We start from the raw sequence: 26,995 nt of genomic DNA, 5'->3' as shown, positions 1-26,995 counted from the left end.
ACCTTTAGGTTTTTGTCTCTGACTCTACTTTCCCTTAAAACCCTACTGTTCCTCGACTCTGTGTCATCTGTAATTAGTTTCAACTGTAGAAAACAGAAACCCAAAGCAACAGTTTCTCTCCAGAAACCCACCATCGGCTGGTGGCACAATGGCTAGTGAAGTCCTCATGGACCCAGGCTTCTTCTGCATTCCTGTGATGTCCACCTCTTAGCCAGAGACAATGGCTCAAGCTCCAGCCCCACTCTCTACCTTGAAGCCAACAGGAAGATGGGATAAAGATAGGGGCAACAGGTAACTCAGGCCATGTTCTAAGGTATGCTAGAAGTTGCCACCTAACATCTCCACTTACATTTCACTAGTCAAAATTTGGCTCTGTGGCTATATTTAGCCTCAAGACATATTGGGAAAGGAAGACTTTATTTCTAGATCGCCATGGAGTTCTACTAATAGTGGAGAAAGGAAGAGGGGATATTGGTGCAGACAGTGGGCATTCCTGCCACAGGCATTTATGACTGAATTTTGCTGTATGAATTATTTTATGGGACAGCAGAAGAAGTAAAGGCTGTGAGTGATATTGGCCTGAGTTTAAATTTATTTCTGCCATCCCCCTTAAACCTGCTGGCTCGAAAGGTCTCTCTCCTCCTTGGAACTCAATGATATGAAATGTCTTTAAAGGGTTAAATATAAAATGAGAAGGCACACCACAACTGCCATAGTCACTGCATCAGTGGAGAATGAGAGGTGGTAGATGACCCAGCAGTAAGAGGCAGGGCCTTCAGAGAGCAGGAATGAGGAGCAGCCAGCTCTACAGCTGTGCTTGGAGCTTGGAGCCCAAAGGGCGGCAGAAGGCAGATGTGGCACTCACTCACTCCTTGGAGACAAGGAGACCGCCTGCTTGTGAGTTTAAGGGGCACTAAGAAGTCCTCCATCACCATGAACAAGCAAGCCAGCTTTGGTGTGTCTCTGGAAAAAGCCAGAGAAATAAAAATTTTAAAAAAGAGGGTTCTGCAGTGAGGAAAAAGCACAAGGTATGAGAAAGATGCAGGTCTCAGACAGACGGGTTTGTGATAGATCAAGACTCTGGCTTTCCTGAAATGAAATCCCAGAACCCAGTCATCTGAATTTAGGGGCTCTAGAAACCACATACCCAAAGCTGTTGGCTTCAAAGTCATAATAAAAAGCTGAAGTGTATGTGTGTGTGTCTGTGTGTGTGTGTCTGTGTGTGTGTCTGTGTGTCTATGTGTCTGTGTGTCTGTGTGTGTCTGTGTTTACCCATTAAATTTTGGAAATATCCTTAGGTGGGAATGTTTTAATCCAAAACTCAATAACTGAACTTTCTTTTATTTGGTGAGCAATCCTAACACACACACACGCTTCCAAATTAGTCTTTAATTTCTGACTGTGACACACAAACTGGCAACCAAAGATCAGAGAGGTTTTATGTACTGCTAATGAAAAACAGAGGCCAAAACAGGAAAGAAGAACAAAAGTAATATAGAGAAAACCCAGTTGTTCGTTCCCTTGAGGAGGCCAGAGGCTGAGCCCATTAAACAGTAAGAAACGATCTGAGGAAGCCTGAAGAGGGAAGCTCATGAAAATGAAAACATGGTGATTAAAAGAAACATGAAATGGAGCGTCGGGAAGTTCAGTCCAAAGACCACAGGCAGCAAGATGAGTTCATTCAGCCGCCTTCAGAGCTCACGATGTGTTAACCGTGCAGCCTGTTTCCCATTTGACAAATACAAAAGGTTACATACATGACCAGTGAGGTTGCTCAGCAGGTAACGACACTTGCTGCCATAACTGACTGTCTGGGTTTGAATCCAGAATCCACATGCTAAAAGAGAGTACCTGGTGCTGGCTGGAGAAATGGCTCAGCACTTAAGAGCACTGACTCTTCTTCCTAAGGTCCTGAGTTCAATTCCCAGCAACCACATGGTGGCTCACAACCATCTGTAATGAGATCTGATGCCCTCTTCTGGTGGGTCTGAAGACAGCTACAAGTGTACTCGCATACATGAAATAAAATCAGTCTAAAAGAGAGAACCCACTTGTTCAGGTTGTCCTCTGACCTCCACACATGTGCCATGGCAAATGAATGTGCACACACACACACATACTACATGTAAAAACTTTTTAAAGAATTTTATATATTGTGAATGCACGTGCACACGTGTGCATAGGCATGTGAACGCAGTACATGTAAACAGATGCCAGAGGTCAATCAAGATGCAGTTCACCTTGTTTTTTGAGACAGGCTCTCTTATTGGCCTGGAACTTACCACTTAGTAAGCTAGATTGGCTGGCCCATGAACCCTAGGATTCCCTCTCTCACTAGCCTCGGGGTTACAAGTATACCCTGCCACACCTAAATCCTTTTTTAAAATACTTTTTTTTAAATTCTTCACTCATATATTATACCCAACCACAGTTTTTTTCCCTTCCTTCCCCCCAATGAACCCCCCCCCCTAAGCTCACCTCCCCTCTCTCCCAGATCCACCCTTGTTCCTCCTCTCAGAAAATAGCAGGGCTCCCTGGCACATCAACCAAACATGGCATAAGAAGTTACAATAAGACCAGACACATACCATCACACCAAGGCAGGACAAGGAGACCCAGTGGGAGAAGAAGGCACACCTAGCTCCTTAACATGGGGGCTGGGACTAAACTCAGGTTCCCATGCTTGTGTAATAAGTACTTTACTATCTCCCCAGCCTAACAAATACAAATTTTAATTACAATAAAAATATATGCTTTTAAAACCCCTGGACTCTGTCGCTAACTAGCTATGTGTCATCAAACACCCTGCCTTGCTCTGAGATGCTCTCCCTCATGTGTAGGATGGCAATAGCATACTCTACATATATTACATGCATTGTGGGTGGTGACATCAACAACCCCATTTGCTTTACAATCTATTTATTCCACATCTTCTCTGGCCCTCAGGTTGCCTTCACTATCATGGCCGCCCACCTTTTTCTAGACTGATGCTCCTGGATTTGGGATTTATGGGAAAAAAACCATATTACGACACCTTTATTTTTCCTTCCTGGCACTTGTGTTATTTTTCTCAAAATAGAAGCATTTTCTAAACCAAGTTTCCAAGTAACTCCTAAAGGGACAAAAGCGGGGTGCAGGAGGGGGACCACTCTCAGCTCTTGGAGTCCATTTATCATCAAGCTCTGTTAGGGATTCGAGGAGTCACTAAGTCACTGCGGGATGCAGTCAAGGAAGTTGGTTGTGAGCAGTTTGCTCATTACTCTGCTCTTATCTTACCACTGCAGCCCCTGCTAATGTCTGCTGACTCCCACAGAAGCTGCCGCGCTCCCCTTCTGTCAGCATTATTGTCCTCAAGGTTCTGAATAGCTCATTCTCTAATCTAGACCTCCAGGGGACGGATCCATGAGCCAGGCTAAAGTTGCATTAAAGTATGGCCATATTTTCAACCGAAACAATTCCGTGGGTTAATGAGGGAGAGGCAACGACTAAACACCTAGTCACCCAGGCTTCTATTTCACCAGAGTACGATTAGGGAACTGGAAGGCGTGTTGTGGATGACATCATTCATTCATTCCATCACTTCTGCTTTGCAGATTAGGCACAGATAGTTGAATGCTTTAGCTTGGGTCACAAAAGCAACTATTGGCAAATTGTGAACCCTTATTCTGTTTCAGGGTAGTTTCCCACAACCACCCCATTCCTTCTCTAGTGAGTCAAGAGACAGTTTCATTTGTACATTCATGTATAGTACATTCAATGATAACGTTGACCCAACCTAGTTAATATCAATCAGTTTAGCTGAAAAACTAACCTGGGTCCCCTTGCCGCAAATGCAGTTGGAAGCAAAAGCTTGCACGAATTTTGTTTAATTAAGAAAATAACGCCAAAGATAAGAGTGGAATGGATGAAGGGCTAGGACAGGGAAGCCGTTGTGAGGACGTACCTCTGCTGGTCACCACAATGGTCAGCTGGGACCATTCAGAAACCTGAAGGGACCATCTTAAAAGTCCCATATGCTACTTCCCCAAATTGGCCTCCACCCTCCATCCCCATGAACCCAAATTTGCCATGAGTCTTCAAACTCCTGTACACTTCCATGTTGTATGTACTTGAGGCCTGGAAAGTTCTACGACTGTCTCCAGGCCCACACATGTGGAGTGCAAACATGCCACGACAGCAGTAAGCTCTGCACAGGGCAGCAATGGCAGGAGTTGTAGTATCAGTTGCCCTAGCAACCGCTGGAGAAAGGTAGGGCCAAGAGGATACAAGGTGACTCTATTGACTCATTCTAGAGGTCTAGTTATCATTGGTTGTCCTGTCCTTCCTACTCAAGTCAGAAATTACGAGAGATCTAGGTGTGGTGCCACCATCCCGTAATCCCAGCTCTTGGGAGGCCGGGGCAGAGTGATTGCCATGAATTTGAAGTCATCTGGGCTACACACACACACACACAAATTATTAATTAAAAATAAAGAAGTCATGTTAAAATTGATCAAACTATAAAGGAAGCCACTCTAGGAAGAAGAAAGTCACTCTCGAAATGCACACATGGACAGGAAATGGATTCTACCCTTTGAGAAAGTCTCGGGGTTCATTCTTAGGGGGACAAGAATTCCTGTCATGATCCAGAAGGGAAATACATAAGGTACATAGGACTGTAGAGACACCAAAGAGACCACAGTAGTGACTTTCATTTCTAATGCCCATCCTTGAGCCTACAGGCCAAAAGCACTCAGGAAAGCCCCGCAGGACTGTGGAACAAGAACAAACAAGCAAAACCTTTGGTGTGAATGGCTAGGTTCATGCCTTACATCTGGGGCTAATTGTTCAGTCTGACTTTCCCAGTCATTGAAAACTCAGCTCCTGTTGACCAGTTTTTTAATTGACTTCCTGTACCTGACTCTGAATCCTCCATTTAACGAGTCCTCCATCTAATAAGGCTTTGATAATTAAATAATAATTTCACCAACTCGGGCAAAAGTTGCATGTACTATGTCAAGAGCCAGCCACATGACTTTGAGGGTCAGTCACTCAATTCCTCTCCGCCTTGGTTTCCTTGTCAGAAATATGAGTTTGGACATTTGACTCAGGCCTGTTTGCTAGGGGCCCAGTGACAGTGAACGGAGATTACCCACAGGAAAGAACTCCGATGATTTAAAACACTTTATAAAAAGAAATCATTCAGCCAGAAACTTCATAAAATACGCACCGTAAAAGATGGCACTAGCGGTGGGGAGAGAGAGAGAGAGAGAGAGAGAGAGAGGGAGAGAGAGATCTACAATCACAAATGTTCAAACTTCAGAGATGCCACAGATGCCCTGTGATACCTGTACTGTTTCTAGCCAACAAAGATGAGCTATGACCACTTCTTCAATTAGTCATAAAAACAGGAAGTGATAGATCCCTGGTGCATACTAAGGAGCTGTGCATACACATATCCTATTTAAATTCTAGAAGCAGCCTGAGGAGACAGATAATCTTCTGAAAAATAAAATTGTTTTACGTTTTTATTTATTGTGTCCGTGCGATTGTGTGTCTGGGTGAGTCATGGCGCATGCAAGGAGCCAGAGACCAGCTTACTGTAGTCAGTTCTCTCCATCCACCACATGAGTCTGAAAAATCCATCTCAGATCATCAGGCTTGTTGACATCAGTCACCTTTACCCCCTGATCCATCTCATCAATCCATTAGATATAGATAATCTTGTTAACTCATAGTATGAATGGGGAACCTGAGGTCTGGAGAGCTTCAGTCGGTTGTTTCCAATATCCAATGGTACATGTGGGATTAAACAGGCAGTTGGATTCCAGAATGGGTTTACTCCTTCTGCTGTTCTCTCCTTAATTATTGTATTCGTAGTTTAAGAGTAATGAAGGGAAACAAAGGCCCAATCCTGGAATCATTTAGGCATTAGTGACAGGGGTAACTCCAGTGCACACGTTTGCGTTTCAAACCCAAGAGGTGCCAGGCCAACTAATACTCTACCACCCAGAGTGACCCTACGTTCATTTAGCAAAACAACAGTAGGTTCTTCCCTAGAGCTTTGGTGCTCCCTAGCCATGGGTTCTTGGCCAGGTTTATAGTATCAGGCATGAGTTTTGTTCTGTGGAGCAGACCTTTGATCCAAGCAAAGAGTGGTTGGTGAATCCCATAGCATTCATGCCGTTACTGCACAAATGGGTATATCCTGCCAGGTTGGTCATTATTGTAACTTACAGGTTTGATGTCTTTCCTCCTTCAACAAGCTGTATAGCATCTTCTGTAACAATGAAAACTAACACTCTTTCTCCTTAGCTACTTCTCAGAGCCCTTAAACTTGACATACTGCCTGACATAATGAGTTCCCAAAATATAAACTTTTGACATTGGTTTCTCATATTAACCTTTAGGCAGCTAGTCTTCTCTCTGTCTGACAGAAGTGGTTGCTGATGACCTATGGCCATACTACCCTGAAGGGTATCCAACCACATCAGATGGGGTGCCTAGGCTCCCAGAGAGAACGTGCTCAGAACCCTTCATACATTCCCTGATCAGTATCCATGGCAAATAGTCAGACTGCTTCCGATACTCTTTAAACTGGAAATTACTAAACAATTCAGGTTTTCTGCACCGACTCAAGTGCCCAGTGCTTTTCAGACTGACTCTGTAAATTAAGCAGAACACTCTTCAGCTTGAAAATTGCCACCTCCTCTCGTGCACTACAAACATTCTTCATCAGCAATTACGGGAAGTGTCCAAATGAATGGTTTCTTTGTCGTTGTCCTTCCAAAGAATTGCAGTTAGTAGCATGTCTCAAAAGCATCTAATGGCAGCCATCTGTACTAAATTATTTTAGATTGTTTAGAATAATAGTTTAACCTTCCTTTGAAAAAAATCACAGTGCTATCAAGATAAATTATTAAAATATACAGTGTGAATTCAACAAATACTGCTACTGCTATTCAGGCAGAAATGTTTGCTCATTCATCATCCAGTGAGTGTTTATTAAGAACCCACTGTGTTCTGTGTATTCAACTTCCACAGTTGCCTGTATCCAGCCGGTCACAGGATTGGAAAGAAGATCTTAATAAACAATAAGATGTTAGTGTGGAACTTAACTCATCGCTGTCTTTCTTGTTCTTTAAGAGAGCCAGATGAGTTAGCCCGTGAAAACTCTTTTAACATTAGGGCAGAAAGTCTAAGGTGTGTTGGTAAACAAAGATTTTAGTAGTTCCTGACAAATTCCAAAGTGTCTTTAGACCACCCACATATGTATCCCCTCTCCCATGATATAGTGATGAACTAGAAATTGAGAAGTTCCAACCTTCATGCTTCCTGTACGCCAGGCATTGCGCTACTCATTGGGAATATATCCGTAGGTGAGATGCATGCGGCTCTTACCTTTAGGGATCCAGATCTGTGGGGAATTGAGGAACATGAGCACAGCTGCATGCAGAGTGCTCCAGCCACAGTCACTTCACAGAGTGACTGGAGCAAGCGCCCTCAAAGCACCTCCTTGCCCTGTGGTCGTGATCTGGTTGAACTGTTGTGTTCTTGTGCTGTCTCATCTTCCAACGCTGTCAACATTAAAAGTAATTATAACTCTTTGACTTGCCATAGCCTGCCGAGTCTACTCATATTCTTAACACAGTACCAAACATGGGATCGCTTTTGCGATCTTCTCTGGCCCAATTCTAGTTTAAGCTAAAGAGAAACTTCATTTAAAAATTAAACATACCTGAGGTGGTATACATCTGTGACTCCAGAAAGCTAAAAGCAAGATAATCTCAAGTTTGAGCTCAGTGTGGGCTACATAGTGAGGCTCAGGGCTCAAAAATAAGACAATAAAATAAACAGCCTTTTTTCTTTAGTCATAATAATAGAAATTATTACCTACATTTTGCTTTTCTCGTTCCCTTTTCAAAACTTTTCTGCCAAAGTCCAGAAATCTTTTCACGATCTACATTTTAAAAGGTTTATTTTATTTAAAATGTATTGATTAATTTGATGATTGGTTGATCTGTGTGTGCTGTGAATATAATGTGTGTGTCTAAGCAGGTATGTGTACATCTGCACTGTGTACGGGAAGAAGCCAGAAGAGGATGCCTTATCTCTTAGAGCTGGAGTTAGAGGCGTTTGTGGGACACCCAGCTTGCTATGAGGGTGATGTCATCCTGATTACTCTTCCGTGCTCTTAGCCAGCAAGCCATCCCTCCAGCCTAAAGATCTGTAGTTAGCATGAACTGTAGACAAAAGGTTTTCATGTAAGAACACTGTAAGAACAGATATCACAATCTTGCCCTGTGCCCACCCTCCCTGCCCACTCGTGCCCACTTTCATGATCCTACCTGGTGACTCTGGAGCTGACACTGCAGGGAACACACAATTATGCTTGTTTCTTCAGCAATGAGACTTCCTAACATGCATAGACTTTCAGAAGATGCAAAGGTACTAACTGAATAGTGTATGTGTGCATGATATTATACAGGTACATATATGTTTTGTAAATATATAAATTTCCAGAAAAATCCAATTAAAATGCACACAGAAGTGTTGATTTCTCCTCTTGTAAATAAAAGACACTTTGAGGAGATTCCACAAACCAGGAACGTTTTCAATGTAAAGAAGAGTGCTGGGTAGCCAATCTTTGGAATTATTTTTGAGGGTAATTTTAGTAGTTCTGTTCAAATGGAGATTTTTTTTTAAGACTGCTATTTTTCTGAGTGGCACATATGTCAGCAGAGCAGAATAAAAAGCCTAATAAAAACATATCTGATTATAAATGAGATTTTCCAGTAAGTTGCTTTTCACTAGCTGGGCGCTTGGCATCGTCCTTGAAAGCCAAGGTTCCCAATGATCTGCCTCAGAAGTTAATGACATAGTTCCCCATGACAAAGAAGTCTGATTCCAAGGGCATTATATAGTTTTGTGGGTTTTTAAATATTCATTTTAACAGCATCTTGTTCCTGGAAATGCTCCTCTCTGAAGCCATTTCCTACACGCGGTTGACTGTATCAGCTATATACACAGATGCCTATAGTTGCTGAAGGATCAGATATATATATGTGGGGAAATTAAACTCATCGCCAAACACACTGTGAATTTCCAAGGCTGTTTTGATTTGGTTGTCACAAAGAAAGAGAACAGAAACACAGCACATGCAGCACGGACCTCTCTGGCATAGGCCAATCGCAGACCTCTTTGTAGTGCCCCGTCCTCCATCCTGTTGGGGATAGAAACCTGTCAGGAGTGGTACTGCCTAGGCACAGCAGCTATGACCTCATCATCTTTCATGAAGGTTGGCAGCTGTGACTGAGCATAAACTCACAAAACAAAGCGCTACCTGGTCCCAACTGACTCTGCTACACACCGTTTATAGAGATGTCCCCAGACAACAGATATGAGAGAATGAGAACTTAGAACTACTGAGATTTGTGCATAACCGCGCCATGATTTTGGGGAGATAACTTCACTTTGCTTCATCTTGAATTTTCTGGGCTGAAAAATGAGATAATTATGCATAGCAGATCCCTCCAAATGTTCAAACCCGGATTCATGGTCTATAACTGTCATGAAAACGCAAACATGGACAGTTGTGGAAGTGCACACCTAAAATCCCAGCAATGGAAGAAGGAGACAGAGTATCAAAAGTTCAGGGTCATCCTCAGCTGCATGTTGAATTGGGCTCCTGAGAACGTATGTCAAAAAAATAAAAACAAAAATTAAAAAAAGAAAACATAGAAATCATTCTAGACTCGGCAATTTTATATATGCAACCAGACACATGTAAATTCACAGAACTAAAAAAATTCACAAGACAGATACATGCCACTCCTAGAAGCATCATATACACTCACAAAAGTATTGGAATTGATAATCATTAGGAAATGGACACATAACCACAATGGTGTGACTTGCAACATTGTAACCAATGAGGTAGACTAGCCTAGGACCTTATCAAACAACACAGGTAATTCACTCAGCATTCAACGTTGAACAGCAAGTGGTGGCCAAAAAAATGCATATACTATTTTAATATGATGTTTTAAAATGTACAATATTCTTTTCACTTGTAAGGGAAAGTTCTGAGGACACCCTGGAAGCTGGTTGTCACCATCTCACAGGTAGGAAGGGCATTACCAGTCGTATGGTTCATATAGGTCCACCAACGATTGGACTTTGATGTTTTGTTTTGTTCCATTGTGGTATGTTTGTGGTGCTGAGAACCAAGCCAAAGTTGTCCAACCCAGGGCCTCGTGAATACTAGGCACGCAGCCCAACACAATCCTTGACATCTCAAGTTTAACACTCGAAAATCATTGTAAGAATATTTCTTTTATCTTTGAAGGTCATAGCCAAAGCTTGGGAGGACAGGGGAAATAGAGTCTATCAAGAAATAGTCCCACTTTGGCCATGGGGAAACATTGAATTAATTCACTACATTTTTATGTCTTGTAAAAAGATTCCTCGTATCCCTCTTCTATCTACCATCCTTTGGGATAGTAAATGTTCCTTTTCTTCCCAATCTAGCTTTGTGAATGTCATGTTATATCCATGACGCAGTCTGAGTTCAGGGAACTTGAAACTCCAGTTATTAAGATTTTTATTATTGGAGAATTTGTTCATAGGATGCTACTCAAATGCACATCAGAGATTTGGGACTGTTAACATCTACACAGTTAAGTGTGTGTGGACAGTACAGATGGCATGACATGCCGTGGAGATCAGAGGACAACTTGCAAGAGTTGGTTTTCTCCTTCCCCCGTGTGGGTTCGGGGGATCCACCCCAGCTTGTGATGTTTGGCAGCAAATGTCGTTATCCACTGTGCCATGCTGTTGACCCAAGATTGGCAAGTTTGAAAAGAGGATTTGAAGGGGGGGGGCGGGCAGAGGTAGAACTGAAGAAAGATGTAGGGATGGATTCTGTCAAAACACATGATATGCTTATATGAAATTTTCAAACAAAAAAAAAATTAAGGACAGCGCTGCAGACGCCATTATCCTCTGCTTCTCCTCTGCACGGACGTCGCCGTCGTGCTCGTCTCCCACTCGATTGCAGCCTATTGGTGGATTCATTTAATTCAAGAAAATGGAGACTGAACAGCCAGAAGAAACCTTCCCCAACACCGAAACCAATGGTGAATTTGGTAAANGCCCTGCAGAAGATATGGAAGAGGAGAAAGCCTTTAAAAGATCTAGAAATACTGATGAGATGATTGAATAGCGCATTTTGCTTCAGAGCAAGAATGCTGGGGCAGTGATTGGAAAAGGAGGCAAGAATATTAAGGCTCTCCGTACAGACTACAATGCCAGTGCTTCAATCCCAGACAGCAGTGGCCCCGAGCGCATACTGAGTATCAGTGCTGATATTGAGACGATTGGAGAAATTCTGAAGAAAATCATCCCTACTTTGGAAGAGGGCCTTTGCAGTTGCCATCACCCACTGCAACCAGCCAGCTCCCGCTCGAATCTGATGCTGTGGAATGCTTAAATTACCAACATTATAAAGGAAGTGACTTTGATTGCGAGTTGAGACTGTTGATTCATCAGAGTCTGGCAGGAGGAATAATTGGTTTTAAAGGTGCTAAAATCAAAGAACTTTGAGAAAACACTCAGACAACAATCAAGCTTTTCCAGGAGTGCTGCCCTCACTCTACTGACAGAGTTGTTCTTATTGGAGGAAAACCTGATAGGGTTGTAGAATGCATCAAGATCATCCTNGACCTTATATCTGAGTCTCCCATCAAAGGATGTGCACAACCTTATGATCCCAACTTTTATGATGAGACCTATGGTTATGGTGGTTTTACAATGATGTTTGATGACCGCCGAGGATGACCTGTGGAATTCCCCATGAGGGGAAGAGGTGGTTTTGACAGAATGCCTCCTGGTCGGGGTGGGCGTCCCATGCCTCCTTCTAGAAGAGATTATGATGATATGAGCCCTCGTCGAGGACCTCCTNCACCTCCTCCTGGTCGAGGTGGCTGGGGTGGCAGCAGAGCCCGGAATCTTCCTCTTCCTCCTCCACCACCACCCAGAGGGGGAGATCTAATGGCTTATGACAGAAGAGGAAGGCCTGGAGACCGCTATGATGGCATGGTTGGGTTCANTGCTGATGAAACTTGGGACTCTGCAATTGAAACATGGAGCCCATCAGAATGGTAAATGGCTTATGAACCACAGGGTGGTTCTGGATATGACTATGACAGGGAGGAAAGTAATAGTCCACATGTCCCTGGCATTTGTTCAGAGCAGTGTGCAGAATGTAACGCTCTTTTGTAAGAAATGTTTTATGATTTTTAAAATAAATTTAGTGAATCAAAAAAAATTAAAAGGGGATTTTTTTGCAGCGATTTAGCCAGCTATACCTCCACTCTGTATCAAAGATAACATATCCCTTCCACAGAAGTTTCATTCCCCCATAGAACTAGAGAAAGAACCCCCAGCCTTGCATCCAAATCCTCTACCAGTGAGTTAGGTTCCAAGTTCTTTCTCCTTAGCTTGTTTTGTTTTGTTTTGTTTTGTTTTGTTTTGTTTTGTTTTGTTTTGTTTTGTTTTGTTTTGTTTTGTTTTGTTTTTGAGAAAAATTCTGTTTTCCAGGGTGACCTTGAACTTAACCTAAAGATGCCTTGAACTCCCCATCATTCCTCTTTAGCCTCCCACAGGCTGGGTTGACAAGCCTGCGACACCAGCTTACTGTGCTCCTAGTTCACACAACTTAGTGTGCTGCCCAGCCTTTGATAGTTAGAGTCTGATCAATAAGATCATGACTGGGCTCCCCTTAAATTGATTTTGAAGCTCTAAAGAGCAATCCTGAAGCTCTAGAACAGCAACTAGAGTCCAGGTAAAACCAGTGGATGGAGAATTATTTTAAAACAGAATAGATTTCTGAGATAATATTTTTCATTCATTCACCATTGTAATAGATGTTTATTTAGCTCTTACTGTACATGAGGCACTGTTGCAGACACTGGAAACAGGAGTAGGAGAAACTGGGCCCGGTTTCTGTTCTCAGGGAGCTTGCATTCTGACGGTTTCTTGTGATAACTCATAGATTGAAATGGAGACCCACAGAGTATGCTGGCTAAGACAATGACTGACAAGCTCTTCCAGAAAAACCTCCCATGGTCCTCCACACTCCGACAAGATGAGTGCCTCTGTCTGTACTCCTGGGGGATGATCTTATCTGCTGGGACAGCTGTTGTTCCAGCCTGTACTTCTGCATCCCAGCTGACATGCCAGCTGTGGGAGAGAGCCAGGTGCTCATGGGCTCTAGATGAGGAGATCTAAGCAGCCTTCCTAAGCATCTCCCTTTGACCAGTACGCTGCTTATCAGATCAGCGCATGAAACCCACCACACGCCTACAAACTAGAGTTCACCATGCTTATTCTCTTCTGAACAGAAAAGTGAAGCCCAGTGAGATGAGGTAACTACTGCCAAGGTCAACCATGTAGGGGGAAGGTGAAGGAAGTCCTCTCAGAACACAAGAAGGGCCCAACGAGCATCATCTGCATTAACGGAGGGACTGTGGCCAGACAAGTCACATGACTTGCACGAGCAAAGGGCCAGAGCTTATTTGTATTTAGGATTTACTATTCTATCCAGCATGGTTTCTACATTTATTTTGATTTTTATAATCGTGTATTCAAATACTATTTATTTTGATTTCTGAGCTTTGTTGAAGGAGATTTAGTTTGTTTTTAATTTTGAGACTATGTGTGTTTGTGTGTGTACAATCACTCTCACACGTGTGCACACACACGCACACACACACAAGTTCAAATGCCCACAGATTCCAGAAAAGGGTATTGAATCCCCTGAAGACAGAGTTACAAGTGGCTGTGAACTAATCAACACGGACCCTCTACAAGAGCTGTACCCAGCTCTTAACCTCTGAGCCATCTCTCCATCCACCCAGGCACTCAGCTTTTCTGACACCCATTTAAGTGCTGTGGAGTGCCTCCCTCCCCTCACTCTAGTTAGTCTCAAGATTACTGGTTCCACCACTGTTAGCACAGTTAAAGAGGAATTACCTGCTGCTTCATCAGCTGTCCCGGTAACTTTAAAACACTTAAAACGTAGCACTTTGTCTTATGTCCATAAGGCTGAATTAATCCCTAGGATAAAAGTGAGTAAATACTTTGCAAATATTTGTGGGACTCAGCTTTTGGCTCCAGAAAAATTAAGAAGACAAATTTCTGCTCTGTGAGAGGAAAGCAACAGATAAACTCTCCAGGATCCATGTCGACCCATCACCGGTGCCACACGATACATGGCTGCTGGCAGTAAGACGGTTCACGTCGGTTTCACTTTAACCATGGCAATCAGACAGTGAGGAGTCACTGGGGCGAACATTTAGCACACCTCACTTCAAGTCCTCTCCAGAAAGCTGGACCCTGAGTCTGAGCAATGTGGAATACCAGCTAGCAAGTCAGGCACCGTTAAGTCCAGGTCAATGTGAGTCCAAACCTACGCCTTTCCCACTCAGCTACCCCCCTTTCTATTTTGGAAGGAAGCAGGCCTAATACGAAAGATGCTGAGTTCTTCAAAGCAGCCGACCGCAGGTACCTGCCCAGCACGAGAGAATGGGAACGACCTGGTTCTTCTTTGTGCAATATCATCTCTAAGCACTGTTGTGGGCATGCCTTGGAGATTATCCCAGTCTGTAGTGTGGCCTTGTCCTGTATCTTTTTGAAGAGAGAGAATCTCTGAACCAGAACCTCTGTTGTGTGGAATAAGGAAGGGATCTCCATTTTGTCTTCCTGAGTTGCTCTTGTCCAGGCTAATTGTCTTGCCACAAGGAACTCAAAGGTGGCCAACTGCTCTGAGCATCTCAGGTCAGACACAGGGGAGACGGTTGTCAGCATCACTGTGTGTGTCGCTCAGACCTCCATAGGTTTCTAAGACTGCTCTGACTCCCGGCATGACTGGTACACCCCGATGCTATTTCTCAGGGTATATTTCTTAAAACACCCGCACTATATGGAATCTTACAGTTAAATAACTTTAATCAAGCTTTCCCAGAATCTTCAAACAGCTGATGTGGGTGTTGTGCCCAAGAGATTTGCGTTACAGTCAGCGTCTCTGAAACCAGGGTGTTTGTTTGATGAGCAACTCTTAGGTGTGGGGTGGAATATACTATGGAAAGAGACTCATCACAATCTTTCAATTTCTCTCTCATTAGTAAATGCTAAGAGGGTGACAACTTGGGAAATGACTCTTAAAACGTTCATACTCTTTTCTCCCTTGTTGTGACAAAAAAATGACAAGTTGTATAAAGTTTCAAACCTAGGAAGTAATTACCTTACCTTTTATAACTCTAAGATTTACCTCATCTGTCTTTTCCATCCATCCGGAGGTGTATAAGCAAAGGCATGGTAGTGTGTGTGTGTGTGTGTGTGTGTGTGTGTGTGTGTGTGCGTAGGCATTGTGCTATTTGCTTACATATGCCAACCCTCTCATTTAACACTCCCAGTAAGTCAGTGAGTTAGCAATGAAATGCCCAACTTGTACCTTGGGAAATTAAGGCTTGGAAGGTGTTAGTAACTTCCTATAGGTGTACAGCATAGACACGGCTACTTCCCAACCTGGTGACAGCCATGAATTTAAGCGCAAAGGTGGTAAAATTGTTATTTGCTGAGCTGGAAAACAAATCTTCATCTTGAATTTCCTGCCAGGGGGTTTATCTTGTCGTGCATCTCCCCTGATGAGTAACGAAGAGACGCACTGAAGCTATTCCTGCTTCCTGTCTGTCCTTGCCTCCTCCTCTGACTTTCAGCGTCCTAGAGACTTCACAGCACACAGTCCTGACCACACTGCTTTATGTTTTATGGATCTATAATATCCTTTGTGGTAAATACATTTAGAAATGATTGCCACTTTCTCTTGATGTCTCAACATTTTTAGGTGATTTATTTTGATGCTTCTTTAGCCTCGTGATTTCAAATATTAAGTTACTGAGTTTGAGTCGCCTTATATTCTCCCTATAACCGTGTTTATGTCACTCTGTAGACTGAGAAATTTCATTCCAGGGTTTTTTTTTACCCTTTCCTCATTTGATTTTCCTGCAGGAGAAGAACTGAGTTCTTCGAGCTTGTCAGTAAAGGAGAGTACGATTGGAGCATCACAAGCCACCGAGATGTGTTCCGGTGAGAAAAAAGCACTCATTGTGCGGGCTTTCCGTTATTGGACATTTAGCCACACTTTGTTTGTGTACATTGGGAAAGTTTCAGATTATCAATTGAATAGAACCTAAGTAATTATCCAAAGTATTCTCCAAGTAGGCAACCACACAGAGATTATTTCCTGAGCAGGAGGCACCACCACGTGCTACCCACAGTGGTGGCCCCTCTTGAACTCACAAAATCTAGAATGAGAATCCTTGGAGTGTGTTGGTAAATCTGGTAGCCTGCGATAAACACAGAATCCTGAGCCTTTTATTTACCTCGAGACAGTTACTTAATGTCTCCGTGCTTTTGCCTGTAAGAATAATCGCATCCAGCTCTGTGGCTATAGCGAGGGTTCTGTCAGCCGGTAGTTAGCCCTTTAGCTAGGAGAGCATTCATGCAGACGCAGGGGAAGAGCAAGCACTGCAAGATGCTCCCTACATAGGATCAGAACCCAACAATAGACAGAGCTGTCTCCATTTGCAGAGAACTTAGATTCTGGGTGTTTGGTGCTGCTTCTTAAATGCTGCTCTAGTCCAAGGGGGTGGTTGATGCTGGCGCAGCCTGACTCGCTGTGAATGACCCATTGTTAGCTGGGACTCTGCCCACTCCAATCCTGCTCTGCCATCTGGGCAGCAGACATGTTTCCAAGATGTTGAGATCCAGCAGGGTTTAAAATGCTAGCTGACAGTGGCGGGGCAACCCTCTGACCTTTCACAACGTACCCTTTCTTCTGAGAGCGGCAGCCAGGGCACCTCCTGGACCCAGCCCTGGGCTACTTTCATCGTATACTTCCGGTACAGCTGAAAAAAAAAAAAAACCTGGCAGACTGGAGATGAAAGATATACCTTAATTTTCACCCTTTCACCACATCTGATAATACTCTAACCAAGATTTGAGCTATTTCCAGCATGTCCTTGGTTCAGCATAAATCCTGGTTAAATCTGCCCTTGAGAATCTGATTCATGGTGTACCTGTGTTTTATGTATGCACAGATGAAGGAAAACTACAGCCAGATACATTTTTGAGAACGTGTATAAAATATAGTGGACTCCGGGCAGTAATCCAGGTGACACAGTGTGGCTCTCTGCTAAATCGTGGCTGTGTGGAGCTACGCACATAAAAGAGCTCCCTCCACAGCGTGTCCCTCACCTCTTTGCCATGGGTTTCTGTCCTTTGTCATCTGTGCTAAGTCAGTAAGCAGATTCATCGGCCACACAGTGTTAGACACCGAGATCACCTTGCTTATAGTTAAGAAAGGGAAACACTCCTTGCACGTTATTTTAACTAGAGTCTGCTTGACTCCGGTATAGAAAGAGGGCTGCACTGCTTTCCTGGATTTGCCGCAGACAAAACAAAGCAAAGGGGCAAACAGGGAGGATGTGAGAAGCCTTTGTCTTCTAGGCAGTGTCCACTTCATGATGGAGAAGCAGAACAGGGGCACTATAAACAGTGTGGCCCTTTGTTGAGGGAAGAAGATGTGGGCTGGCCCCAGCTCCTTATTTTTATATGGATCTAGGGTGAGTTTGCTTAGGAATACAACCAAAGATTATTCAGGCTGTTTGTTCTGTTCTGTTTTTCAGATCAATGTTAATGACAGCCTGTGACCTTGGAGCCGTGACCAAACCGTGGGAGATCTCCAGACAGGCAAGTGGTGATTAATGGCAGAGCTCAGCAGAGGAGGGAAGGAAGGGTCTTTGAGAGGCACTGGTCTGGCAAGGAGCCACAGCCGGCTCAGTCGGAAGGCAGCTCACCCCACAGTCTTTCTCTCCGGGGTCCCCCCTCAACAGTGCTATTTCTGGCTGCAAGATTTTGCTAATGTGCTAAATCTGAATAGCTCTTTGACCATTCCGTAAGCCAAACAGTTCACAATACTGTTTTTGAATACGTAACAGTGTTTTAGCACAAGATCCTATTTATCACTTACACAAAAAGAAAATGGAAAAGAGAAATTCTGTTTTTGTTTTCAGGTACCATTTAAGTGTCAGAGAGGGCTCTATGACCAACGTGTGCAGTGTCCCATTTAACTTTTATCAGGATCGATAGTGATCTTATGGTTTCTCTAAGCACCCGAGCATCCTCTTCAAGCAACAGTAGTTTTAAATAAAGCAGCTCCCTAGCTCAAGTTCCTTGATGACTAAGAGGAGTTAATAATAGCTCCTTAGGTTTTGTCACCCTCTTTGACTTAATTTTATTTTATTTTCTTGAGCTAGGGTGACTTGATAGCCTCTAGGTCGTTCTCAAATGTTGGCTCAAGTGTTGCTCCTGCCTCAGCCTCCAGAGGTGGAACTAGCTAGCAGCAACCTCACCGAGTTCTATGAGAGATCTATTATGTAGACTGTAAGCTCTAAAACAGTACCTTAAGAAATGACGTTTTGGAGGAAAGAAGATATATCCAGATATCAAAAAATGACTGGTTTATGCAAATGTTATTTTATTTAATCTTTAAAAAGAAACCTTTATGGTAGGTATACAATAGGCTGAATAATCACCACACAAACATATCAAGTCAAAACCCCAGAAGCCTATAACCATTACTTGAGAAGAAAAGGACAGTTTTCTACTTGCAAGTGTGGCTGTAGTAAGTGGATATGGATCTAGGGTGAGTTTGCAGTTTGTAGTAAGGATTTGCTGAGGAAGAACAGCCTGGATTATCCAAAGGAGTCCCAGCTACAATCACAAATGTCCTTGTAAGAGAGCAGAGAGCTCGGAAAGCAGAGGAGCAGGCAGTGCGAGAGTCAGACAGAGACTGTCTGGTGATGTCTACAGGGAGTGCCGGCAGCTCCCAAACACCAGAAAGAGGCAAAAACAGGAGGAGCCTTCAAAGGAGCACACCGCCAACCCGGGGACTTCAGTCCATCACCTTGATCCGAACTGCTGCTCCAAGATCTCTGCAAAAATAACCCTCTGTTATCCCAGCCAGAATTTCGAGCGAGGTTTTGGAGTTTTAGGGAATTAATTTGGTCATTACATTCACTTCACATACAGGAAGGACAGGGCTTTGAATAAGGTCTTCCTTAGATGGTAGCTGGTGGATTAAAAATAGGGAGGCAGAGGCAGGCGGATTTCTGAGTTCAAGGCCAGCCTGGTCTACAAAGTGAGTTCCAGGACAGCCAGGGCTAAACAGAGAAACCCTGTCTCGAAAAACCAAAAAAAAAAAAAAAAAAAAAAAAAATAGACTCGCATTTCTCAGCTTTCTGGAGGATTGCTGCCATAGAGTAACTACTCAGACCAGGGGGCTGAGTGTAACTCATGATTCTTTGGGTTACAAAAAGAATGAACGAAGAAGACCTTCAGGAAACACCAGCTAGAAAGAAAGAAAGAAAGAAAGAAAGAAAGAAAGAAAGAAAGAAAGAAAGAAAGAAAGAAAGAAAGAAAGAAAGAAAGGAAGAAAGAAAGAAAGAAAGAAAGAAAGAAGGAGAAAAGAAGAAGAAGGAGGAGGAGGAGGAGGAGGAGGAGGCGGCTATGGGGCTGCCAAGGCCATTGTAGGTCTTGGAGAAAGTGGCTAGAGAGTGGTGAACAGCCCCAGGGGAACAGCCCCAGGTCCCACACTGGCTTGATCTGCTTGGATGGCATGGACTCCTGAAGAGAGACTCATAAACTGAAAAACTCAGAACAAAAGAGATCCGAGCAGATTAGCACCAAGCCCTCCTTCATAAAGAGCCAAGCTTTTCTCCACAGGCTGGAACCATCTGCAGTTTTAAACACTGTGGCTTAGACAGGTCTAACCTTTTGACGTGGTGACAGGACAGTGTCATTTGCAAAGCTCACACTCAGGACCCAGGCAATGAAGTTACAACCACCACCACCAATGAATTTAGAATTTGTTGCTAGGCTACATTCATAGTGGCCGGCACCTCTGTTATCATTCTGGGCTAGGATGATGGACCATGAGGGTCTGACAGTAGAAACTAAATGCCTTCAACAGTCCATTAATCCAAGCTTGTTGCATGACCCCATTCCACCAAGAAGTACAATCCATTCCTGTGCCCAACAAGTAGAGTCAGAAACAGTTTGTGAGAATACGTCTAGCACAGTTCACCCTTCAAATCACCAGAAATGTCACTCACTGTCCTTACAGACAAGCATCCTCTCCCCAGGGAAGACAAACTGGATGACCCATCAGTCAGGGCATCAGGCTCAAAATCTAAAATCTCCAAATGATATGTGCGATCCCTATAATGGTCTAGATGGAAGCCAAGGACCTAAATGTTCTCAAAATACAGCATCAGACAACCACCTCCATGCGCAGACTACCACCACAGTGTTCCCATTCAGCAAGGAAAGAGATAAAGGACATTTGTAGCCAATGGTCCGTGGAGATCCCAAGCCTACCAAGCCTTCACTGTGAAGTCTCCATCAACAGTGAGCCTGGCTCCCTGTGCGATGCTTCCCACCCCCACCCCCATCAAACTCCCACCCCCCACCTCCATCCCAATCCCCACCCCACCCCCCTCCTCCATCCCAATCCCCTCCCCAACCCCCACTCCGATCATGGCTTTCTTTCCTGGGCCTTTTAGTTCCCCTGGGAAAGTGATTCCTTTCCCCGTTATTTGAAGGTTAAGCATCTTTCTCAGCCTGCTTCTTACCCGAAGAAGATAGGAAGCTGGTTTTTATAGAGTAACAGACTTATGGTTTCTTAAGCACGGAAGTATTCTTAAACATTGAGCCAAGTGGTTCTTCTCTATATGAACATCTTAGATTCTTTTTGCTTTCTGACATTCAGGAATAGACAAATGTGGCAAATTTGTTTCCTTCCCAGGTCCTCATATGAGGACCTGGAACCTCACAGGCTTTCATAAGAGAACTATGTCGTTACATTATTTTATGAGCCATTTTTCCCTTAAAAAAAATTGCTGGGCCACCAAGATGGCTCATCAGGTACAGGAGCTTGATGCCAAGACCTGAAGAACTGAGTTCTGTTTCCCAGATCCAAACGGTGGGAAGAGAGAACCAACTCCTGCAAATTGTCCTCTGACCTCCACAGGCCGTGTGGCAACACACACACACACACACACACACACAATGTTTTAAAGTCATTTAAATTTATTTTGAAAAAGAATCTGCTGAAAGTTACCTCTTTCATTTGCCTATTTTATCCAGAAGTATGCTGGCCACACCGTTAATTAAATTCTTGTTTCAAAGCAGAGTCTTAATTAATATTTTTTCACCTAAAGCATACCTTAATTTTAATATTTCTAGCTTGGAATTAAGAAACAGCTTTATCTCCATCCCCACAGCACTGGATTGTCCTGTTCTCGTTCATCCCTCATTATAAACCAGCTGATCTCTTCTGAGCTCACTTTTAGAATGCCTGGGGAAACAGTCAGTAGCTACAATACACGCTGTTAGCATTTGTTTTCTAATCTCTTTTTCTAAAATTATACATTCCTTAGGAACAGTGTCTGTTCTCTTTCAGTGATAACTGCACAAGGTTGCATAACAGACTGCTCTCTGTACACCCTAATGTCTGTCTGATACCTGGCTACCACCAAGATGATGCTACCTGTTTCAAAGTTCTCTCTCCTCCTCCCTCCCTTCCCCCTTCCTCCCTTCACACCCCTCCCATTTATTTTCTTTTCCTCTTTATTGTATCTTTTTAATGATCAGTATCTTGCCTTAATACCAATTCTCTCTTATATCAATGTTAGGCTGGGCTTTGCTACAATAGTAAATATATTCTGAATTTTCAATTCCTTAACACAAACAAGAATTTGTTTCTTCTCACAGTCTGGTGTGGACAGGACAGTTCTCGTCCATGTGAGCCATTGTCAGTTTCATTGTGACACATTAGAAGTCACAAAAAGGTCACATATAGAATTTCTGTAGTTGACATTATGAACTTACCCCGGAGCTCTTGACTCTAGCTGCATGTGTATCAAAAGATGGCCTAGTCGGCCATCACTGCAAAGAGAGACCCTTTGGACTTGCAAACTTTATATGCCCCAGTACAGGGGAACGCCAGGGCCAAAAAGTGGGAGTGCGTGGGTAGGGGAGTGAGGAGAGAGGGTATGGCGGACTTTTGGGATAGCATTGGAAATGTAAATGAGGAAAATACCTAATAAAAAAAATAAAATAAAATAAAAAATTTAAAAAAAAAAGAATTTCTGTAGTTGGCTAACCCTTTCAGCATCTCTGCCCATCCTGTGGGAAGGTAGGACTTAGAGAACAGAAGCAGGCGGCCCTGCCGGGTATTGCAGAACGTGCAGTGCTGCGGCAGCTCCTGTAGTGGTGATTACAGTAAGGACAGACAACTCTGGGCACCAGCTTCTGGCTTCTACATGGTCTTGTACACACGTGCACGTGCACCCTCACACACACATTGGACACACATGTGTGCTGGCTAGTCTTAGGTCAACTTGGCATACAAACTAGAGTCATTTGAAAGGAGGGATCCTCAATTGAGAAAATATCCCTATAAGATCCAACTGTAAGGCATTTTTTTAAAATTAGTAATTGATGGGGGAGGGTGTGGCCCATTGTGGGTGGTGATCCAGAGATCTATAGGAAAGCAGACTGAGCAAGCCATGGTGAGCAAGGCCCCCAACTTGCTTTTGGGTCGTGGTGTTTTCTCACAGCAATAGAAGCCCTAAGGCAACACACAAACACAAATACACACACACATACTCTTAAAATGAAAATACATGCATTTATGTATATGTTTATACTAATATCTTCATATAGAATTTTTAAATTATGGTTGATTTTTATTTTACGTGTATGGGTGTTTGCCCTGCATGTATATCTGTGTACTGAATGAGTGCATGGCGTGCTAAAGGCCAGAAGAGGGTTTTGAATTTCTTTGGACTGGAGCTCCAGACAGTGGTCAGCCACCAGGGTGCTAGGATTCGATTTTTTTTCCCTCTGGAAGAGCCCTCTCTCCAGCCCTTGACAACATATTTTGAGAGAGAATCTTATGCTGTACCTCAGGCTGCCCTTAAAATGGTGACAACCCTCCTGACTCAGCTTCTCAGGCGAGATATCACTCAGAGATTCCGTAGCTGCATTGCTAACTTCTTAGATGTTGATTTTATTTTTAAAAATCCTCTTCAGAGTGTGTCTTAACTGGAGTTAGTGCACTCATCTATCCTGAGGAACGTGAGTTTACCATACACACACACACACACACACACACACACACACACACACCATGGCCTGATTAGCATCTCAGCTTCTTTCTTTAATGAAAACTCCAATCAGGAGCCACTTAATGATCCTGATGGGTTTTTAAGTACACATAAAATGGGTTCCAGTTAAACTGTGAAGGGAGCAGAGGGGGTTGTGCTGGTGACTTTAAGAGATTAGTGCCTTTGCTTCCCAGAGAGCACACAAAATTCCTGCCTTGGGTGCCTCATGCTCATGTATATTAATGCAGAAGATAAGGCTTCAGAGGCAGGTCCTACAGCCTGGCTAATGAGACTACAGGGGACTGTCTCTTCTTTCAAAGCCAGGCCAGAGGGAAAAACAGAGTCCAAAGTGTGGAAATTAAAGGTAGTGGTAGAGGCTGGAGAGGGAAGGGGAGATGTGACCCAAGTCCCAGAACCTTCAAGTGCAGGGGCACATGAGGGGGGTTCCTGATCACTTCCTACTACCTCTGGATTCTTGAAAGGGACCCGCACTTCTTATCAGAAATATTAGAAACCTGACCCTACTGGATATCTGAGATTTTTAATATTGTGTATTGTTACTCTCTCCTTTATTGTGGGGCTATATACGGGTGTAAGTTTGATGTTGTCTTTAAACTTTATGATCCTTCTCTTCAGATACATATAAATAAACTACCTTTATTTTTCTTGTAGTGCTGGGGCCTCCTACACACTAAGTGTGCACTCTGTCACACGGCTCTTTCCCCAGGCCTCGTGTCACTGTCTGAGATATGTTCTCACTAAATTCCGTAGGTGTCTTCAAACTCACTCTATAACCAGGCAGGCCTTGCCTCAGAACCCTGAGGAGCTATAACTATGGACCTGTGACACCAGGCCTGACTTAAAAAAATTATCTTGATTCCTTGTACCTGGCCAAATTAAACCATCTCACTTTTGTAGGGCAGACAACCCTCCTCTTCTGTAAGAGCATAAAATAGGGGGAAAAAATGTTTGGTGATCCAGGCTTCCTCGCGGTCAACTGCCTAGAACTTTTTCTTCCAAGTCTCCCAGCATGCACCAGTCACAGGTAGTTCATTCAGAGATTTGTTAGCTGCACGTTCTAGTGTCGTCAGAAATATCCACTCAGCATTTATCTGCTCTATCCATTTTTTGTCTTCAAATGATCCCAAGAACCACAAACTCAAGGAGTAGAAAACAACCTGTTTATTGTGACTGTAGATCATCTGTGTTCTTGAGTGCTTTGAGTACCAAACTCGGGCAGCCTGAAGACCATGCTTTTCAAATTAAGATGATGACCATGCACATAATCCAGAAATAACTTCCACATCTTATGGTGTACTACGCTACCAATAAATTCAAATGCTTCTGTGTTTCAGGTGGCTGAACTTGTAACCAGCGAGTTCTTTGAACAAGGAGATCGGGAGAGGTCGGAACTCAAGCTCACTCCCTCTGTAAGCCAGTCCTCTTAATATCACTAATTACTATGCTTTTGAATGGAATTTTCAAAGGTGACTCCAAACCATAGCTGGAAATGGGGGAAGGCTGGAGAACTCCTGGAAGCTTGAAACTTTACCTAAACAAGAATGCTAACCACCAGCCAGGTGTGGCGGTGCACGCCTTTAATCCCAGCACTTGGGAGGCAGAGACAGGCAGATTTCTGAGTTCAAGGCCAGCCTGGTCTACAGAGTGGGTTCCAGGACAGCCAGAGCTATACAGAGAAACCCTGTCTCAAAAAAAAAAACAAAAAAACAAACAAAAAAAATGCTAACCACCATGTTCCTGGGTTTCTGACTGAGACTTCTGAACTGTTTAACAAGCTGGGTACCCACAGGACAAACAAGCAGTCATGGGAGGGCATGCAGGGAAAAGTTTGAACATCTCAGAGCCAGGGCTGGCATCTCACACATGCCCACTTTGGAACAGGAATAACAGCAGAAAATTAAAAATCGAGCTGTCCAGCCTCGAGGAGCTATCTGGGTTTTATTTTTCAGCTCCAAACTTTTAAACGCCCCAAAGCAAATCATTGAAAACTGTTTATTTGCTTGCTTGCTTGCTTGCTTGCTTGCTTGCTTGCTTGCTTGCTTGCTTGCTTGCTTGCTTGTTTGCAAACAGAGGTGTTGGGATCCAGGTTCTGGTGGCTCACATGTTATTTATGTTGGATTCCCTTGTGCAGTCCCTATTTGGGAATGCTGATGACATGCTTAGGGCACTGCTATCTCCTCCTTCAAGGTAAAGAAGCCCTGGTCACCACCCTAGGGAGGGGTCAGCCTTTTCATCCTTAAAGAGCAGCTAAAACTTCTTCCCTGGTTACTGGGGTGGGGGGGCGCTGAAGTATTTTAAAGCCTAACCTTGCAGCACACTCAGTAGGTTTAATGGAACACACAGTGTGCTTCTGTTGTCAAGAATGTCTCTTTTTGAGGATTCCAGGTCGCCTTGATATTTGGCAATATTAGTAAGCTCTTTGAGTTTTCACACACCCCACCTTGCTAAAATTCAGACACCAGAGAAGGTAGCAGGACCCTTTCCTACCCGGAACAGTTTCACTTGACTGAAACCACAGCTAGCAGCCTTTCTCAGGTTGACTCTTCTGTCAGTTGCTTCTCTGTAAAAGTCTAGAGGACCAAAAAGGTTGAAAATGCACCAACCTCCTTAGTTTGTATGGGGTTGAAAACACATTTTATTCTTTCTGATGCTCATACCAGATTTTGTTTTGAAATGAAACCCGTTGGTTTAGAATGCATATAGTTCATTTGTAAAACCTATAACCCACATTTCTCTAGGCTACACAGCTACATTAAAATAAAAGCTTTTCCTTCCCTCTAAAAACCGTTCTTGGGGCACTCACTCTTGGCAGGGTTTACAAGGCGGCAGCATAGGTCATTTAGTTAAATGGGAGAAAAAAATAAATGGCTGGTGTTTGGAGCTGGCAGGCGCAGCGTTACAGGACTGAACCTTTCTTTCTCTGTAGGCTCAGCTAAGGCCTTCTCTTGAGACATAAATGAAATTAATTTCATGGTAGATCTATAGCTATAAATGCTACTCTCTCCTCACAAGAGGCTACTTAACATAGCTGTCTCCTTGGGATGAGTCTAGCTTTCCCTCATGGACCCAGCATCAGAAATGTCTGTAATGTGCCCAGAGCTGACACTACTTGCTTTCTCATCCTTTGGTTTTTAGAAATCACCCCTACCGTGTATGGTCCAGAATCACCCCGGTAACTTTCTGAGACCATGCTGAAGCTGGCTGGACCACAGTCAGAGGGTTTGTGTTAGGGGCGGTGAGTTGAGTGATAAAACAGGCTTGAGTACTGGCGTGTGTCAAGCTTGAAGCTCAACACAGTGTATCCAGAAATGAGGCCCCTAGGCCCTCGTCAGCTGTTGGGAAATAGTCATGAATAAGCACTTAAGCACACATTTCACTTATGAGCATGCTCATGAACAAGCACATAGCCAATAAGCACACAAAAAGATTGCTAAGAATCTTTAACCATCACGAAAATGCAAATTGGAACCACTGTGAGGTACCACATCACACTCACAAAGTGGACCATTATTTAAAAGACAGACAGTACAAACGCTAGTATGTTTTCAGAGAAGCTAGGACTCTGTGAGACATGAGAAGAAATGTAAGAAGCTAGTGCAGCTACTTTAAAAACCACCTCGAATCCCTCAGAAAGTTAGACATAGTGCTGGCAAGATGGCAGGGTGGGTGAAGTATAGACTGTGCAAGACCCAACCTGAGTT

General features: G+C 43.5%; 1 protein-coding gene and 1 pseudogene across 2 annotated transcripts in view; both read left to right on the top strand.

The window, feature by feature from the left end:
- The window catches only part of Pde11a (phosphodiesterase 11A), a 350,512-nt gene that overhangs the window by 292,263 nt on the left and 31,254 nt on the right, over nt 1–26,995 (top strand). For both annotated transcript variants that reach the window (XM_021181980.2, XM_029474559.1), the window contains exons 16-18: nt 16,051–16,128; nt 17,730–17,793; nt 24,629–24,703. In XM_021181980.2, the coding sequence (XP_021037639.1) occupies nt 16,051–16,128; nt 17,730–17,793; nt 24,629–24,703 (217 nt within the window). The remainder of the gene's footprint in view (nt 1–16,050; nt 16,129–17,729; nt 17,794–24,628; nt 24,704–26,995) is intronic.
- LOC110289335 lies at nt 10,964–12,261 on the top strand (annotated as a pseudogene).

The sequence above is a fragment of the Mus caroli genome, chromosome 2 (assembly GCF_900094665.2).
Source record: "Mus caroli chromosome 2, CAROLI_EIJ_v1.1, whole genome shotgun sequence".
NCBI lineage: Eukaryota > Metazoa > Chordata > Mammalia > Rodentia > Muridae > Mus > Mus caroli.
The sequence above is the reverse complement of the archived record's forward strand: the minus strand, read 5'-3'. Positions and strand labels throughout refer to the sequence as shown.